The sequence below is a fragment of the Chiloscyllium punctatum genome, chromosome 23 (genome assembly GCF_047496795.1).
Source record: "Chiloscyllium punctatum isolate Juve2018m chromosome 23, sChiPun1.3, whole genome shotgun sequence".
Taxonomy (NCBI): Eukaryota; Metazoa; Chordata; class Chondrichthyes; order Orectolobiformes; family Hemiscylliidae; genus Chiloscyllium; species Chiloscyllium punctatum.
Genome location: NC_092761.1, coordinates 82,706,379 through 82,725,631, shown reverse-complemented (window position 1 = coordinate 82,725,631; position 19,253 = coordinate 82,706,379). Strand labels below are relative to the sequence as shown.

The 19,253-nt window shown below is 39.6% G+C and overlaps 1 protein-coding gene across 1 annotated transcript in view; it reads left to right on the top strand.

Moving 5' to 3' along the window:
• The window catches only part of LOC140494188 (NF-kappa-B inhibitor delta-like), a 131,028-nt gene that overhangs the window by 77,204 nt on the left and 34,571 nt on the right, over positions 1-19,253 (top strand). Inside the window, exons 5-7 of the mRNA XM_072593305.1 lie at positions 2,320-2,591; positions 12,274-12,379; positions 13,747-13,893. Coding sequence (XP_072449406.1) covers positions 2,320-2,591; positions 12,274-12,379; positions 13,747-13,893 — 525 coding nt within the window. The remainder of the gene's footprint in view (positions 1-2,319; positions 2,592-12,273; positions 12,380-13,746; positions 13,894-19,253) is intronic.

The window sequence follows — 19,253 nt, the reverse complement described above, 5'->3', positions numbered from 1 at the left end:
GAGTTAGAGGTGATAATTCTAAAATTCACGAGATGATTCCAGACTGAGGAATCTCAGTTGTAAAGATACACCAAAGGAGTTAGGACTGTTTTCTTTGAGGAGGAGAAATCTTAGAAGAAATATGTTTGATGTGTTAAAAATCATGAAAGGTCTGGACAGAGTGAAAAGGGAATCACTGTTCCCACTCGTAAAAGAATTGGGAATGAGGGAGGCAGATTGACAAAATGATCAAAACAAGGATGAGAAAACAAAGTCACTCAAAGAGCTGTTAAGGGTGTTCTATGCACTGCTCGGCTAGAGGTATGTTCAATTGAGGTATTTTCACAAGGGTATTAGAGACTTTTCTCTTCCAGCATTGGAAGCTGAGGGGTGACCTTACAGAGATTATAAAATCATGAGGGGCATGGATAGGGTGAGTATTTTTCCTAGGGTGGTGGAGTCCAGAACTAGAGGGATAGATTCAAGGTAAGAGGGGAAAGATTTAAAAAGGACCCGAGAGGTAACTTTATCACACAGAGAGTGGTGCACGTATGGAATGAGCTGCCAGAGGAAATGGTGGAGGCTGCTACAATTACAACATTTAAAAAGCATCTGGATGGGTATATGACCAGGGAGGGTCTGGAGGGATATGGCTAAATGCTGGCAAATGGAACTGGGTCAGATTAGGATACCTGGTCAGCGCAGATAAGTTGGACTGAAGTGTCTGTTTCCAAGCTGTATAATTCTATGACTCTCTGAGTGTTAATTGAAAATGAGCATTTGTGATGGATTATACAGAGAAGCCAGGAGAATAGTACAGAATGAATCAGCATAGACATGACGGGTTGAATGACCTTGCTCTGTGCTGTGACAATTCAGTGATTCTGTGAACTCTTAGGGAGTGGACTATTGAAGCTTGTAGATGACGTTTTGTGAGGGTTTTTTCTCCGTAAATATAAGAAGATACCTACTCTCTGCTTAATGTCCCATGAGTAGACGGGCAAAAGGCTGGAAAAACACAGCAAGCCAGGCAGCATCAGGAGGTGGAGAAGACAATACTTCAGGTGTAACCCTTCTTCAGGACTGGGGGTGGGTGGGGAAGTGGGGATAGGTGAAGACAGGTAGAAGATACGACCTGGTTGGTCAATGTGAGAAGTGAATTTGGTTGGTGGCAGGGAACAGTGAAAGGGTTTGGGAGGGTCTGGGAATGGAGTCGGGGATTGGGAAGGGAGGTTATTTGAAACTGAAGAACTCAATGTTGAGTCCTCCAAGCTGTCGGCTGCCCAGGCGGAAGATGAGGTGTCATTCCTTCAATTTGCAGTGTGGTTCATTTTGGCAATGGAGGAGGCCAAGGATGATCAGGTCGGAAAGAGAGTGGTTAGGGCACTTGAAATGGGCACTGACTGGGAAGTCCGGTCAGCCCCTGCTGGCCATGCTGCGATGCTCGACGAATCGTTCCCTAAGTTTATGTTCGGTCTCCCCGATGTAGACAAGACCACACCAGGATGCACCTGGTGCAGTTAACTAGGTTGGAATAGATACTGGATTAGTGGTGCTGGAAGAGCACAGCAGTTCAGGCAGCATCCAATGAGCAGCGAAATCACCGTTTCGGGCAAAAGCCCTTCATCAGGAATATTGGATGCTGCCTGAACTGCTGTGCTCTTCCAGCACCACTAATCCAGTATTTGATTTTCAGCATCTGCAGTCATTGTTTTTACCTAGGTTGGAATAGAGGCAGGTGAACCTCTGTCTCACCTGGTAGGACTGTTTGGGGCCCTGGATGGTTTCCTAAGCATGTTTTAGTTAACTATTCGGAAAAGTTGGCACAGGGAAACAGAACTGCAATTTTAAAGTCAGAGAGATTTTAATTTACACTGTTCACTCTTTCACGATATTCCAGAATTCTTTACCTAGTAAAATCTTTTGCAATTAAGTCACTGCTGTAATGTTAAACATGGCAGCTGATCTGCACACAGGAATATCCCACAAACAATAAGGATATAAATGACCAAATAATCTGTTTATTTGTTACATTTCGATGAAGGATGAATATTGACCAGAACACCCAGAGGAATTCTTCAACTCTGTGAAAGAACGCCATGGGCTTATTTAGATCTACCTGAGATGCGGCTTCAGTTCAACTTCTCACTCTGTGCAGCTGACCCTCAGTATTGGAGCTTTTGTGCTTGTAGCTCTAGGATTGGAACTTTCTAAGGCAGATGTCTTACCAGTGAGCCCCACCTAAGAGCCCACAGAGAATAATCAGCAGATCAGTCACTAATTATGGCTGTGTTTGTAAAGAACTTGCAGTTGTTAATATTCGCTTTGATTTCTCCACAGTCGAGAGCCCCCACACCAGGTGGTATTCCACAGTTGGACCTTGCAGATCAGCAGCCAGCGCTCAGCTACTTCTCATGGAGCCAGACACTTTCATCACTGCCAGCACCAGTGGCTCCATGTCAGACAAACTCACTGCAGCCTCTGCCACCTCAGTTTGTACCCCTGCCCATTTCCGTTTCCGAGCCTGGGCTGATGGAGCTGGAGGATGCCAGGAGGACCATTGCAAACATGGCCATTGAAAAACTGCTCCAGCAAGATGAAGACAATGACACGTATGTTTCTTTACAATAGAGCCAGACAACAAAAGTAAAAAGTCCACTCATACACTAGTATGAGTGAGCTGATTATACAGGAAACCTATTGCATTGTCATTTAAAGAAACCTGTGGCCTGTGATAGCTGTTTCAAAGATTTCAGTATTTATCGCATTGTCTGTCATATTATTTTGAGGGCTACATTTTTTTCACCAGTTTAAAAGCAATGATTTGAGAGTATTGAGAGATTGTCTTATGTTTGTTACCAAATATAGGGTCAATATTTCTCACTTCCTAACTTGTAATAGTTTACTTACTGGTTGGATTGATGGTATAGCTCACACTTAATCAACAGCACCTGCTGAAAGGCATTGGTCAAGACTGACCTGTGAATTGTATTCTAATTTAAAGTACCCCCAGGTCTTATCTACTTTTGTCAGAAATGGTTTGTAAAAAGACAGAATTAGGAAGCACAGTGAACAATCACCAAAGTTGAAACTTATTCATGATTCTGTTGTATTTTATCTTTGCCAATAGAGTGAAGTGAAAAATATTTCAGTAATCATATTTGGTTGTCAGATTCTCACTACCTTTTTAAATATCACTGGAAAAGTAACTTTGTCAAAGAGTTTCCTACTGCACTCAGCAGGCTTATTCACAATAAACTGGTATTCTTGTGAATTGTCCTGATGAAAAGCTATATAATCATCGAATCATAGAATCCCTACAGTGTGGTAACAGGCCTTTTGGCCTAACAAGTCTACACCAACCCTCCAAGTTCTGTACTACCAAAAGCCCAGTTTCCATCATAGATTGACCACCCTGAGCTGAACTGTGAAGGAATCTGTCCTTTACACAAGTAGGAGTATTTCAATCCAACAAAACAATTAGAAAATCGTTTGCAGAAAATAAAAGTGAACCATTTTTAAGATCAGTAACCTATTGAAATGATTTTGCATTGACAAAACAAAAACACATTCTAGCTAGAAGCAAATTTCGGCCTCAAGAACCTTTACCTTTTAAGTAAATTGGCATTACACTATGCAAATATTAGTCCACCATTTTTGAACATATTAAAATCAATTATAATTCACATTGAAATCAGACTGATTGCATGTGATAAAACTTGGTGATTAATATCTCACACCTTAATTTCAAGATAAAGGAGTTATGTCATTGAATTGGTAAGAATCCTGTTAGAACAAAAATCCCTACTATAGCCTGATAGTAACTGCTCTTTCTTGATTAATGGATTCTATGCATCTACTAGAATGTCTCATTTATTGTTGCAAAAGAACTTTAATTGTGCATTATTTATTGGCAATTGTATGAAAGAAAAATCATGCAATGAAGCTCTTTAGGATTATTCCAAAAATCAACTCTTTGATTAAAATTAAGTGGATATTGTATTATACTCTAAATCATTGTTGTTAGATAAAATCCTTAATCCAGGAGGGGAGAAGATGTTCTGATATTTAATTGCTCAGTATCCTCCTGTCAGCTCAATCTAATGTCAGTTATTTCCATATGGTAGCAGTCTTACAATGTAGCATTTTTTTGACAACAATGTGTTTGATTTCTGTTGTAGATTGAGTAGCCAAATTAGCTGAAATACAAAATGGTAGTTTTAATAGATAGTTCAAAAATCCTGATCATAGATGCATTTAAGGGAAGCTAGGTAAAACACTGTGAGGGAGAAAAAAGCAACCAATTTTTATGAATAGGGTTACATGAAAAATGGTGGGAGAAGACTTGTGTTAGCATAAACACAGACATGGAATAAACATTCTGTTCTGTGGTACATATTCAATGTAATTCTATGAAAGTAGCAATGCTTTATAATGTTTCAAGTTTTGTTTGAATCAGTATAGTTGCCTTTGAATTGAAATTGTGAAATAAATGGTCTTTATCTTTCAATGCTGAATTCACTTGGCTCAATTGAAGTGGTAGGTCTAAAGAAGGAGTGAAATGATATTCTCCTTTAGTGTTATTGTATCTCATCTTCATGCAGTTCAAACCATGCTCGCATTTAACTTCTTGACACAATATAGTGAAATTGAATTGAATCAGAGTCGAATTAGGTGGCACACTGTTTAAGAGTAATGTAACTCTTGATGCTAGCAAATAGATATTGGACTTAAGAATGCGCCACTATATTGGCTTTTTCATGCCTGTGCCATGTGACTTCAAAGCATCGGAAATGTGTTTGCTTCAATTACATCTTATTTGTTTATGATTAAAGTCATATTCTCTGTTTTAACAGTTGTTCAACAACACAGTCAGTAATTGCCAATAAATTGACGTTATATGTAACTTCTGACTTTGAGAAGTTAATATTTTACAGTTCATGGAATCAAATGACAGTTTTCAGATAAGGATTCAAATCTAAATAGAGTCACAAAGGAAAGGCAGTTTTGTCTTCTTTGGTCTTTATTAAAGCAGCCTTATTCCGATGGATGTGAGCTTTTTCTATTTCTGAGCTGCCATTTTCTTCTCATAGTGACCCATCATGAAGAGAGACAATTAGAAGCATGTCATCTCTTAATGGTTAACCAACAATAAAGTTTGGCCTGATACTTGCTCCTTCTACAGCAATATCCTACCTTCAGGTTGGCTTTGCATTCAAGGGCAGTGATTAGCTTTGTTACCTCACAGCACAAGAGACCTAGCTTTGATTTCAGCCTTGGGTGACTGTGTGAAGGTTGCACATTCTCCCCATGTCTGCATGAAAATGTGCTGGGTGCTCCAGTTTCCTCCCACAGTCCAAAGATTTGCAAGTTGAATGGATTGCCCTAAATTGCCCTGTAGTGTCCAGGGATGTGCAGGCTAGATGGGTTAGCTTTGGGAAATGTGGGGTTACAGGGATATAGTGCAGGGTTGGATGCTATTTGAAGGATTGGTGCAGACTCAATGGGTAGAATGATCTGTAATGTAGGGATTCTATAATTTAGTCCTTTGTTGAGTTGGTGCTCTATCAGAGATCATCAATTTACCGTATAGGGTTGTTAAATATATATGAGCTTTAAAATCCAAGCACCTAAGTCTCCATGACAGGATATTAATGCCTCCTCGACATTGCTTAATCAGACAAGGTATTCAGAAGAGATTTCTTTACCCAATGAAAATGGTGAGAATTTTACAGCAAGCATATTTGAGACAAATGGCACGAGTGCATTTCAGGGGAAGCTATGTAAAAGCATGAAGGAGTTGAAGAATGTTAATGAAGAGAAGTCGGGGGAAACTTGCATGAATTATAAGCACCAGTGCAGATGAGTTGAGCCAAATAACCTGTTTCTGTCCTATTCATTCTGTGTAAAACATGCTAATATATATATTTGAGTCGACAGCAGAACTTTTTACTTTGGCCCCAAATTGTTGAAGTAACATAATCAAAAGAGAATATGGCTTTAATTCAACTGATTAAAATATATTCTTCTTACAATATTTACAACTGTATTTGTGCTCCATGTTAGATTAGTCTTGTTCAAATAGAGCACCTGTAAAAGCCAATAAGTGGTGGATTACCTCAGAGTTTATGTAAAGAGAGACCAAAATAAATACACATTTGCACACAGCTTTCCTTCAGTCTCATGAGTTTTTGAGTCAGAGAAGAGTGGAGTTAAAATGAATCATTTTGCAAACACCTGTCACTTCTATATCAATAACTTCAGAAACCTGAATTGCAGAGGTTTCCTCCAGAACCCTTCTGTTCAACTTTCAACTTATTCTTGAAATAAAATAGCTTCTATTTCAAAGTTTGATAGGTTCCTGTTCAATAAAGATTCCAAGGCAGGTGAATACAGTTGAGGCCCAGATCAGCCATGATCTAATTGAACGATAGAACAGGTTTGAGGGCATGAATGGCCTCCTCCTGTTCCTGTGTTTCCAGCATATGGCAGTCAGTGAACAATTTTACAGAAGAGTGAAATAAAAACCCTTAAAATACAATTTCTGAGCAACTTTTAAGGAATTGTAGCAGTAATAACTTCGTCGAAGTTGATTTAAAATATTATTTGATTTACAAACCAACAGTACACTAGATGATCCTAGTTTAATGCCACAATACATTACCTGTAGATTACTTCATTGAGAAAAATATAACAGCTGAAATTTGCCAGAATCTTCTCTCCAAACAGCTTCCTTCCCCTTTAATAATCTGATTAAGATTGACATTTTTTTATTTTTATTAGTCACGGCTCTGTGCTGTTATTTCCTGGATAAACCTGTTCCTAGCAATCTATGAAGGTTAGTAAATGAGAAACAGTATGGTATGATAATGCAAAATGTGCAGATATGCTTACAGAGGGAGAAAATTGAAACCTTCAGTATAGTCAGCAAAGTGGATTGCAGAATCTTAGTGATCCATTATAAATTTGTTTAATCATTTTCTTATCTCAGAACATAATCATCCCAATATTGATATTCACTTGAATGTCTCAGTGAGATAAGCCAGGATTCATAATAAATTCAGATATAAAATAAAACAGAACCAAAAACCCAACCAATCCAAACTCGCTAAAATTTCCTAGCATAAAGAAACTATGATACAACTGAGGAATGAAGTTGCCAAATTAAAAAACATTGAATTCTTAAGTGAGAGAGGCTAGCTGAGAAGGTAGTTGAAATTATTTCAGATTCATAGCAGTTAGAAAATATCTCCAACTCTAGTGTTACAAAAAACACCACTAATGTATTTTAAGGTTGTCCGTTATTGGCATATACCCAACTGTCAATAATGTGAATATGACAGACAGTTTAATGCTCGCAAATTGAGTTGTGTATGTAACAGAAGTATAACACAGGGCTCATAATACAATTCTTCTGTCAACTCAATGGGCCAAATCAAAATCTCCAGAGAGGGAACTTTATCTTTAGGATTGTTTGGTTACATGGATATTGATTCTATTTTATTGAATTTTCCCATTGCCTCATTGTATCTGATATTAGCCTTAAGCTTTCTTGAGCACCTTCTGTAGCGTGGCTCAGTCATGAAAACCAAACGTAGGCTGCCAGGTGACAATGACTACTTTTCAACTGGTGAAAAGCCAAACATCTAACTGGTGTGTCTATAAAAACATATCTATCACTCTAAAACCTAGTTTCCTGACTGATCATTGAGCACTGAGGCACTCAAATTTAAATTTAGACCTTCCAACTTGGACTCTCACCAGATAGCAGACAGCAACCTGACCTGTCGGCTTTTGGCAAACAATGCACATTCAAAGTAGTTTCACATTGGTGCAAAGGTGACAATGTGAGTGTAAAGTCACGGTAACATTGCCCCGGATTTACTGCCATGAAAAGATTTCAATAATTTTCAAAACATGAAAGAGAAATTTGTATGTCTTAAAAGCAGCATGAGTCTCACCTGATCTACATTTTCTTAGGATCCTTAATTGTTGATAATAATTTACTGCTTCATTTTGATAAACCCTTTTTTCTGTAAACACGGTGGTGGTAGAGGAGAGATTGATTTATGTGTTCAATAATTTTTAATGTGCTAGAAGCAACTGTCAGTGCAGGTGCTAACTGTCAACAAACTCAAGCCTCCTGATCCACTGTCGATCTCTGTACAAAATAATTATTGTCAAGAAAGTACATTTAGAAATATCCATAGCACAGATCTAGAAGATTTTCAAATGAGTTATGTTAAATTTGCTGATGGATTGTTTGTAAAAGTCAAGGTTGCAAGTTTTGCTGTTCTCCTATGCACATATTTGCATTTTCTTTCATTTTATTCATACTTTATTTCGAAAAGAAAAGGAATGGAATTTGCTGCAAAACACACTAAGAGATTTGGCAGCATATTAAGATGCATGTGGAAGCAAAGTTGATGATAAACTCTTCCGTGTAGTAGTTGATCTTTATGTAAACTAGTTTTTTGCTCTCCATTCTGAATGCTGTGTCCTCTGGAGTGATTAAAGCAAAACAGGAACAAGATTCAAATTCAATTAATAATTAGTTTCAATTAAAATGCCCATTTACTAATCAATAAAAAAAATTGTGGATTCCTTAAAGAGAGGGCAATCTAATATTATCTGGGTGTGGGGGCGGCGGTGGGAGGGGATCGCTTGTGGTGCAGTGTTAGTGCCCCTACCTTTGCGCCAGAAGATCAAGTCCCAACAGATCCAAGGATGTGATGTAACATGACTGAACAGGAAAACTAACAACATCCAATATAATCTGGGGGGTGGTATCTCTTGTGGTGTAGTGGTAATGTCCCTATCTCTGAGCCAGGAGGCCTGGGTTCAAATCCCACCTGCTGCAGAGATGTGCCATGATATATCAGAACAGTTTGAATAAAAGTACCTACAACCATCCATTTCCAGAATGTAGAGACAGATAATAAAATGCTGGCCCTGCTAGTGAGGAGTGCATCTTTAAAATGAACAAGCTAATACTAGTTATGGTGGCAGGCAGGAACTCTTGTGGTGCAGGAGTAGAGTCCTGAACTCTGAGGAGGACTATGTTAAAATCTCACTTGCTCCAGAGGTATATAATAACATCTCTGAACAGTTTGATTAGATAACATCTAATATTGTAAAGGAACTGTTTTCCCTAGAGCATCGGAGGCTGAGGGGTGATCTTATAGAGGTTTATAGAATCATGAAGGTCATGGATAGGATAAATAGACAAAGTCTTTTCCCTGGGGTGGGGGAGTCCAGAACTAGAGGGCATAGGTTTAGGGTGAGAAGGGAAAGATATAAAAGAGACCTAAGGAGCAACTGTTTCATGCAGAGAGTGGTACGTGTATGGAATGAGCTGCCAGAGGAAGTGGTGGAGGCTGGTACAATTGCAACATTTAAAAGGCATCTGGATGGGTATACGAATAGGAAGGGTTTGGAGGGATATGGACTGGGTGCTGGCAGGTGGGCCTAGATTGGGTTGGAATATATGGTCAGCATGGACAAGTTGGACCAAAGCGTCTGTTTCCATGCTGTACATCTCTATGACTCTATAACTAAAAGTAAAAGTCCAAACTTGAACATTTCAATGAAAATTCATGTCTACATTTGCCTCTGCAAATGAATCAAAAATTCAAGTGTTTCATGTGCAGAGAATGGATTAACATCGCAGCAAATATGCATTAAGCTATTGATTATATCCAGCTCATGTCAACTCCGAACTTACTTACTGATTGACCGGGAATCCTCCAACTCAGTTTGTGCCATTGTACAACAGAAATCAACAGGACACGGGCAAGAAGAATTAAGGAAGGCCGACGCAATTTCATGAGCGAGATGTTTTGGCCGCTGTTGAGCTAGTTTTTGTTTGGGTGGGTGGGGAACCATGTAAAAGCTGCCGTGTGCTAGGCCTCCCTGTTTCTCTTCCATCCACTACCTGTGCAGGCTGCCTATCCTTCGGCCTACTGAAGCGTTTACCAGCCCAACTTATTGACAATTAAGGCCCTCAACACACCTGCACTTACAAAGCAGAGCAAAGTGAACACAGAAAATCTCTTAAAACACACTTTCTGAGCAACTATTTTAAAAATGGTAACAATACCCTTGTAGACGTTGATTTTTAAAAACAGCTTCATCTATATTTTTCTAATCAACCTATTCAGAGATGTCATTCCACACCCCTGGATCAGGTGGGATTTGAACCTCAGTCTCCTAGCCAAGAGATAGGGAGAATACTACGGTGCCATAGGAATCCAGGGTTTCATTTATAAATGAAGAGTACAATAAATGATCATTGTTTAACCTCACAATTCATCACCTGTGTTCTAATGGGCAGGGACAGGTGGACAGAACACAAAGGCCATTTTTGAAAGGTTTCTTTGAAAATGTAACAAGTAAGGAAAGGTTTCGCAAAAGGTGCTCTATGCAAATCAAGGAGCACCTTCTGAGTTGTCATCTCTCCCTTTGTTCCTTCCCACTTGCCCTCAAAAAGCTGCCCTCTTACCCAACACACTGATCCCTCCTGCAGTAACATATTTCCCCTGAAAGAGATCACTGCCAATAGGACTGTTCAAGCAACCAGCCAATCAGATTGACCTTCAACTCTCGAGGGTGTCACTCCCAGTCTAATGAGATGAAGTCAGTCTGCAAGTCAATATAAGCCACCTTTGATATGATATTGCCATGGTGACAGGCTTTGTAATAAATAATTTTATTCAAAGCAGCTTTGCTGTCCAGGATGTAAAATTCAATACCTTGGAATCACGATTCCAACTGTGGTGGAATTTTCATTGCTCCACCATTGGAACTGAACTTTCAGCTGTCTGGAACCCAAGCTTCAGAATTTCCTCCCTAATCCTCTGTATCTCCCTCGTGACCTCTTCTTGCTTAAAGCACTCTTATGTCTTACCTCTTTGGCCAACTATTTTAATATCTGCTTCTGCGGCTTGGGTGACTCAAAACCAAACTTTGTTTGGTAACTCCCTTGTGAAATGCCTTGGAATGTTTTGCTATGTTAAAGGTGGGATATAAATGTAAGCTGTTGCTGTTGGTGGAGGAAGTAAAGGCCAAATTCAAATGTCAGTTTTTGGGAAAGAAATATCAGAAGGAGCTGCTCATGTGAGCCTTACAGCTATATCACCAGAGATGCAGGTGTGTGGTCGACCACACAAACCACAAAAGGGGCTAAGTTAATGTTTGAAACTGATGAGTGGGATGGTCATCTCATTAAACTAGCTCATTTTGCAACTGTGTCTTAGAGATGGTTGTGGCCCTTTCTCTTTCCCTGTTTCTCATATTCACCCCTGGTCCTGCCATCCAGAACACAGGTGATAACCTTTCATACAGCCTTCTACAGCTCAGTGAAAGAGCTGAGCACAGAGAAGATACACAGAGAAGATTCACCAGGTTGATTTCTGGGATGGAAGGATAGAGGAAAGTTTGCGTTTATAAATCAATGGTGTTTAGCAGAATGATTTTGGTGAAATGCAAAATTCTGAAGGGGCTTGACAAGGAAGACTTTTGACAGGATGTTTTCCCAAATAGGGGTGAACATGGATCTATCTATGGAGGTGTTTAAAAATAAGGAGTCTCCCTATTTCAACTGAAAAGGAGGAAGATTTTCTTCTCTTGGAAGAATTTAATTTAAGGAAAAAATAGACGACTGATTTTTAATTAGTAATGGGTCGAAGCGTTATGGGGAACGGGAAGGAAAGTGAAACTAAGGCTGAGATGAGATCAGCCATGATTGTATGAAATGGTTGAGCAAGATTGAGGGGCTTAATTGCCTACTCCTGTTCCTAATCCTTATGAATCCTTACAGTACTTACTACGCCAGAGTGTTGTAAGGCTGGGTTACTGAATATTCAAGGCAGACTCAGATTTCCAGAGATTTTGTTTTAGAGATGTGAAGTTTTGAAGGAAAGAAGAGTTAAGATTGCAATTAAATGATCCATGATCTTACTAAATGATGGAGCATGCTTGAGGTGTTAAACAGCCTACACTTGCTCCAATCTCATGTGTCCTTCAGTTCTATTAAAAGGAAGATATATCAGGGCCACCCCAGAAATGATTCATCTAGCTCTCTATTTTCACCACGATGACAAGCACATATCCTTCACTCAGTTCACTGCACCAGTTTTAGAAGGCTCCTTACTGTGACACTAATATTTTATTACTTTAACACTCTGTCCCACTGGAAGATCTGTCTAAAGACTGGGTGCCAAACTGTTAAACTGTAATAGAAGTAATCACGCTATGTAATAATTGTAATTAGCAATTGCCCAATTTTGATTTCAGGATTCTTCACATCTACGCAGCCAAAGGAATGCGGGAACATGCCTATGCAGCGGCTGAACGAATGCGTGAGCTCAGAAGGCTTGATACTAAAGAACACCGGGGAAAGGTATATAAATTTTAAAGCACATTCTCATGAAATAATTTTGCCTGTACTGTTGTACAAACCAGTCTTATAGTTTTTGATTATCTAAATCCATAAATGCTCTACGCATATGAAGGGCAGGATTCTGCAAACTTCGATCTTCAAGTGACTCAAAGGGTGGGGGCAGCCAAGAAAATGGAGTTAAAGCCATTAACTGATCAGCCATAATCTTATTGGATGGCGTAGCAGCTTCAAGGGGCTGAATGGCCTACACTTGCTTGGTTTCTGGACTACTGCCGGAATGATAAAGCAAAAGCAAAGAGAGTGTTAGGTGTATTATTGGGACAGTGCAATATGAATAAATTCACTCCATCCTTATAAAACCACAGCGTTCCTCTCCTCACCTCCTCATCTCATCTCACACTGGCCCCTTCCCAGAAACCTGAAAGGGTTTGGAAGAGTGCTGTCAGATTGATATTTGGCTTAAAGGCACGTTCATCACCACACCATGCATAGAGAGATGTCTTTTCACTTTTGAAAAATATAGAGGTTTTATGACAGCTTGTCAGATTTTGAAATAACTGGGCTGTGTTTGATTATTTGAGTTAGGTAAGAGAGTACCAGAAGCAAGAATAAGCATTGGGTCAGCATGGAACTAGATTATGAAGCTTTTGCTTTTGCAGTCATCAACTTTCCGAACAGGTTGCTGAATAATATAGTGAATGCACTTGTATAAGGATCGAAGCAAGTTAACGCGTAAGTATAGCAAACAATTAGCGAGTCAAGTGGATTGCTAGCCTTTACTGCAGGGGAAATAGGGTCGCGTTGCTACAGTTATACAGGGCTTTGGTTAGACTGGATTTCTGGAACACTATGTACAATATTGATCTCCATACTTAAGAACAACAATAGAGTTGGAGGCAGCACAGTGGAGATTGAATAAATTAGTTCCTGATGACGTTTTTGTTTAATCATTCATGGAGTATGAGTGTCACTGGTTAGACCATATTACTCAGAGGGCAGTTAAGAGCCATTGCTGTCGGTCTGGAGTGACATTTGGTCAGACCAGGTAAGGATGGCAGATTTCCTTTCCTAATAGATGAAACAGATTGAATAGCCTACTCCTGCTCCTACCTTTTACGTTTCTAAGTGGGTTTTTACAACAATTGGTAAAGGGTAGTAGAAATCTGGATAATTTCGCCCCCCCACTGCCCTCCCAAAAAAGGACATAGTCGGGTTAATTAAAATTTATGAAACCAAAGTGAGTAAGTGGAGCTGAGGTTCCAATCAATCATGATCTATTCGAAAAACAGAAAAGACTCAAGAGGCTAAATCGCCTAATTCTGTTACATCAGTACTGGCTAGAGTTAATCCTCTTACAATGTTCACAGACACCCCTATTGGTTGCTGTGGTCGCAAATCAGCCTCTGATCGTGCGGGATCTAATTATGTTCGGTGCTGATCTGAATGCTGTGGATGACAGAGGACAAACCTTTCTACATCTGGCTGCTACCTATGGCCACTTGAGTATCATTCAGGTAAACACATCTGTTACTCCTTCTCTACTGACAATGAAAGCTGTGGTTTGGTATCTTAACTATAACTTGTTAATACTATCCCACACAAATAATGGATTGCGCCAAGATACTGTATTTCAATCAGAAGTTTCTGATTGAAATCATTCCAAAATATTTTTGCAAATTCCCAACTAAACACAGGCACTCACAGTGTTAAAAATTGCAATTACTGGAAATCTGAAATAAAAACAGAAATTCTGCGGCTGAATGGTAAGTCCTCCAGTATCTGTAAACATAAACATCAACCGTCAATATTTTTCAGGTATTCCCCACCTGTCAGCACCTAATGAGTAACAGCAGTCTGGGATCAAGCCTGCACCCAGGTGAATTCTGGGTTGCTGCTGGCCCAGAATTGTCAGTGAACACACAGTAATGTGATCAACTGCGTTCTATGCTTTCTGGATATGCAAAATTGAAGGACAGGGAAAGCCAAGTTGTTTCATCAAGCCCATATCATAGCATCGGACTCTCTGCCCCACACACTTTCTGCCCTGTTCTAAAGGGCACATCCCAAATCTCTTTACAGCCAAAGTCTGCAGTGTTGTAAAGTAAGGTGTCTTCATTTGTCATGCCTGACTGTTTAGCAAACCAAACTATTTCACCCTGTGCCTCCATATCATTATGGAGACCCTAAATCTAGCAGTCTAAATCTTTGCCATTTTGCATAAAAAAATGAGCAAAATAAATTTCTCACTGTAAAACCTATGTTCTGTTTTATGTATTTTAAATGAAATAAAACCAATTTATTGATTAAATGTTCAATAAAGTTTCGATTGGTGACACCCTCTAAAGACAGGCATATTTCCTGCAATGGAACATGTGACACTACCATTAGAGTAAGGTTTTGCTTTAGACTTCATGACACATCAGGAGGAGGTACAAATAGAACCCAGGTTTTCCAGCTGAGAGGTGAGCCTCATGTCTATTTATCACTTCACTACATCTTGGGGTAAAAAAGGCTGCACTCCAGATCAGACAGAATATAGGATTGATTGATGGGGATGATAGTGATTCTGACCCACAGAACGATTGCGACAAAACTTTGAGAATTATGAGTGATGCGCTTGAATATCTTAAAATTCCATTGAGGCTAAACCACCACCACTGAGAAAAACCTGAGGACTTTAGAACAGGGCTTTGGAAAGTAGAGTCATATGTTGAAGTTTGGGGCCATGAACTCTGAGGACCTTAGGTCTATCAGGATCTCTGGATATTATAACAGCTGTTCTCCCTCTCTGACCAGTGACCACTTTCTTGGTTCTCACTGAGGGGTCATGACAAGTTTAAAGACTTCAAACAAGATCACAACAGGAAAAGATTTGGGAGACAATATTCTAGACAATGACAGAAAGGGAAGTATGCTCAATCAATCTTTTCTCTGGATGGTATTAAACCATAGGATAGAGTTAATACTAGTGATCAAAAGATTAAATAATAAAACATAAAGTTGGCACACAAAGATTATTCCCCAAATGCCATGGAACCCAGTCAGCTCTGTGTCTCTAAATTGAGTGTAAACTTTTCTGCTATGTCCAAACCAATAATGCAGAAAGGATCAGAATTCTTCCATTCTTCACAGCAATCAGATTATGAAGGTATTTGCATAGTGACGATCAGATATGTACTGTCAATACTTGAGGCTACCCTGGAATTACAACAGCAACAGGCTTTCATAGGCCTCATTTTTTGTAAAAAACTTGTGCTGCCTGCAATTATTTTAAAAGCTGGAAGGAATCAGATTTCAATTTACTTATCTAATGCCTCCCAACTCGGCATCGCCCTCTTGAACTGTCCTACCTGTCCATCTTCCTTCCCAACTACCTGCTCCACTCTCCTCTCCGACCTACCACCCTCTCCCCACCTTCATCTACCTATTGCATTCCCAACTAACTTCCCTCCAGATCCCTACACCATCCCCCCCACCCCCCCCCCCCCCACCCCACCCAACCCCCCGAGTTATCTCTCAGCGCCCTTGGCCCACAAGCTTCATTCCTGATAAAGGGCTTATCCCAAAACGTTGGCTCTCCTGCTCCTCAGATACTGCCTGACCAGCTGTGCTTTTCCAGCATCACACTCTTTGACATTTGCCTGAAATATAAAAGATTCCAGGGCAAAATCATAAATGCTGTTGTGAAAATAACACAGGAAAGGTTTTTATATTAGTAGAAAATGATTTTTTTTTATTCACTGCCCACCTTCCTTCAATCTCAGTAAAGTTGCCACAGTCCCAGAGTCCTGTTCTCTCAGAGAGGAGAAAACCATTGGTGATTTTAACTTGAGGGTCACCATGTCTCAGGTGAGGGCTGAGGCTGAGAAAGTGGGACCTTCATGGTGACCTCAGCTCGTATGGGATTGAGCAATGCTGTTGGTGTCACTCTGCATTGCATACCAAACATTCAGCCAGTTGGGCTAACTGTGCCCTTCCCAATCCCAGTAGCCCACAGTAGAAGATGACCATCTTCTTTTTATTCAGTTAGGGGAAGTGGACGTTGTTGGCTGGCCTGATCTTGAACCTAATCTGGTCTTGGAACATACAAGTTAGGGAATGTTCTGGGAATGTGAGTACTGTGTCCAAACACCTGATGAAATGTGCCCAAGGCTAGAAGTGTTTTCTCCACCAGGGAATTGGACAATAAGAATGGTGAGCTGCAAGCTCAGTCAGAAAGATTGTTCATTTGTGAAAAAGGGGCAGGAAAGGTTTGCGACAAAGCTAAGCTGAGAGAGGACTCTTAGAGGGACAGAAACAAGCGAAACAGGAAGTTTGGATGGGGTGAGGGGGTAACAGCTGTTGGGAGGCTTTTATTGTGAGCAGGAAAAACTTTCAATGTTCTGCCACTACCTCCCCCAGCATTTGAGGTTCTCTTGTGGTTTTAGTCTAACAAAACATTTGTGTAAGGAATGGATTTTTGTTCAGGCTTGTAAATCACATTCCTTGAGATATTTGTACATGGTTGCACGAATCTTTGCCTGTCGCAACTTTCTGACACGCATGATCTAAAGTTAAATATTTATATAAATGGCTATAGCTTTTAACTCTGGTAGAATTGATGTTTTTACAGCAGGTCACTTTTTATTTATCTGACATCAACTTTTCTTGAAAATGCTGAATCTGGGGCACAGGTTCACAAGCACCATTTACCCCAGGTTTTTCAAACTACTCCAAGTTGTAGCCTTTTTCGTGATTGTTCACAGGTTGTTTAATAATTGAGAAAAGGTAATACGTCCAAGTCAGTCCTGCCTTTGTCCTCTGCTTTCCCAATGGGAGGAAGCTACCAGGAGTGGGATCTGCTTCTCAATGATTCCTTTGTCTAACTCTGGGATTCCCAAGATCAGTAGCTACCATTGGCATTCCACTAATATCTGTTTACACAGCATGAAACTAAAGTCTCTGCCAGAATTATCCTAAGCTGTAAGGCTCTGCTATAATCCAGACAGCACTTGCAATAGTGCACATACAAAATCAAAGCAAAATGTCAATTCCACACAAAGGCTGGAATCTGATCAACACTGTTTATAATCGAGAAGGTTTCTTTTTGTGGAGCAATCTAGAAAGAGAGGTTATAATTTTCATTTAAGGGGTCGAAGATTTAAAGCAGAAATGAGGAGAAATTACTTCTCTCAAGGAAGTCACTACCCCAGAGTGTTACAGATGTTGAGTCATGGAGTAAATTCAAGGAGGAAATAGACAGATTTTTGAATAGTAACAGGTTGAAGAGTTATGGGGAGTGAAATAACTCCACAGAGGCCGGTATCCCATCACCAAGTTACCCTTTATTTACACGTGCACAGTACTTGGCCCTGGTCTGGTATCCTCAGAGCCAGTTCTCAGAGTGAAATGAACTTCTGACACTCCTGTTATATCTGTCAACCGGGACTCCCTGATTTGACCAGATGAACGACCCTAATCAGGGAACTCTGACTGACCTTGTTACAATCACTATAGAGATCAGGCAAGAAAGTACAGTTGAGGCTGAGATAAGATCAGCCATGATCTCATTAAATGACAGAGCAGGCTTTTCGGCTGAATTGCTTATTCCTGCTTCGATTTCTTGTGTTCTTAATTTCTTATGATTGGGACCATTTCTGTGTCAGAGGCACACTAACAGGAAAATCTGATTGGAGGCATCCAGTTAAGATTTAATTCCAAAATGTACTTGACAGGTTACATCCCAAATAGCATCTCACCTTCAACATCCCAATTGTTGTCAGCTACTTATTGGGTTTGCACATTAATTATACATGAAATCTTGCTGCAAGTTAGGTCTTGAATTTAACAGAAGTACCTATTGAGCAAACATCAATCAATCTCTAGATCTCAGAAAGAAGACAATTTAAGTTGAATTCAAGATAGTTTTTTAAAAGTATATTTTTATAAGTTCGTTTCTTCTATTTTTCAACTGTGCTTTCTTTCTGTTTTTTTCTCAATCCAATCCTTCTTTCCATAATGTTAGGTTAAGGAAGTACATGTTACAGAATCACAGAATTATTGCAGTGCAGAAGGAGATATTCAGCTCATCGTCCCTGCACTGACTCTATTATCTAGTGTCAATCTCCCATTTTTTCTCCATATCGTTGCACACCATTTCTATCCAAATCATTACCCAGTGCTCTCTTGAATGTAATGTTCATTATCACATAGGATGAATTTGAGAAACCTGTATAGTGGTATGTAAGGAAGTAAAGGGCGAATGTTACATATCCTACATTTGTATAAATTACAATTAGTCTCAGATTCTTTGCTTTGTGTGAAGGAAAGTAAATGGGAATCCTGAGTGTATTTTTTAATCTAATGATCCTTTGCAAGTTTGCAGAAATTAACTCACAGCAATTCTAAACTGGGTAGTGCTGTTATCCACATTTGAACAACTTGCTCACACTTTCTGCCAAGTTTCACAGCAATTTAATGTCCACTTGGATTATGCACTGAAAGGCAACTGTTGCTAATGGAACCCAACCTAGATACTGAGTACCAGAGGAGAATGAGGAAGAGAAAATTAGTGCAAAATCAATTCAGAAATTGTCCACACGAGTCACCAAAGTGACATTTGTTGATTTCTCTCCTTATTTCTTAGACGCTTGTTACATTCTTTATTTCTCTCCTTTTCTTAGTTTCCTATTGTGTCTTGTGGGATGTGAGAGTTTACTCTTTCAACACTGCAAAAGATATTAAATAATATATGGGGACAAACCCTACCTATAGCAGTAACAGAACATTTCCAGCAAAACTGTACAAACATAAAATGAGCAAATAACTTTCATTATTGCTATGAGCATAGAACATAGAACGTTACAGCACAGTACAGGCTCTTTGGCCCTCGATG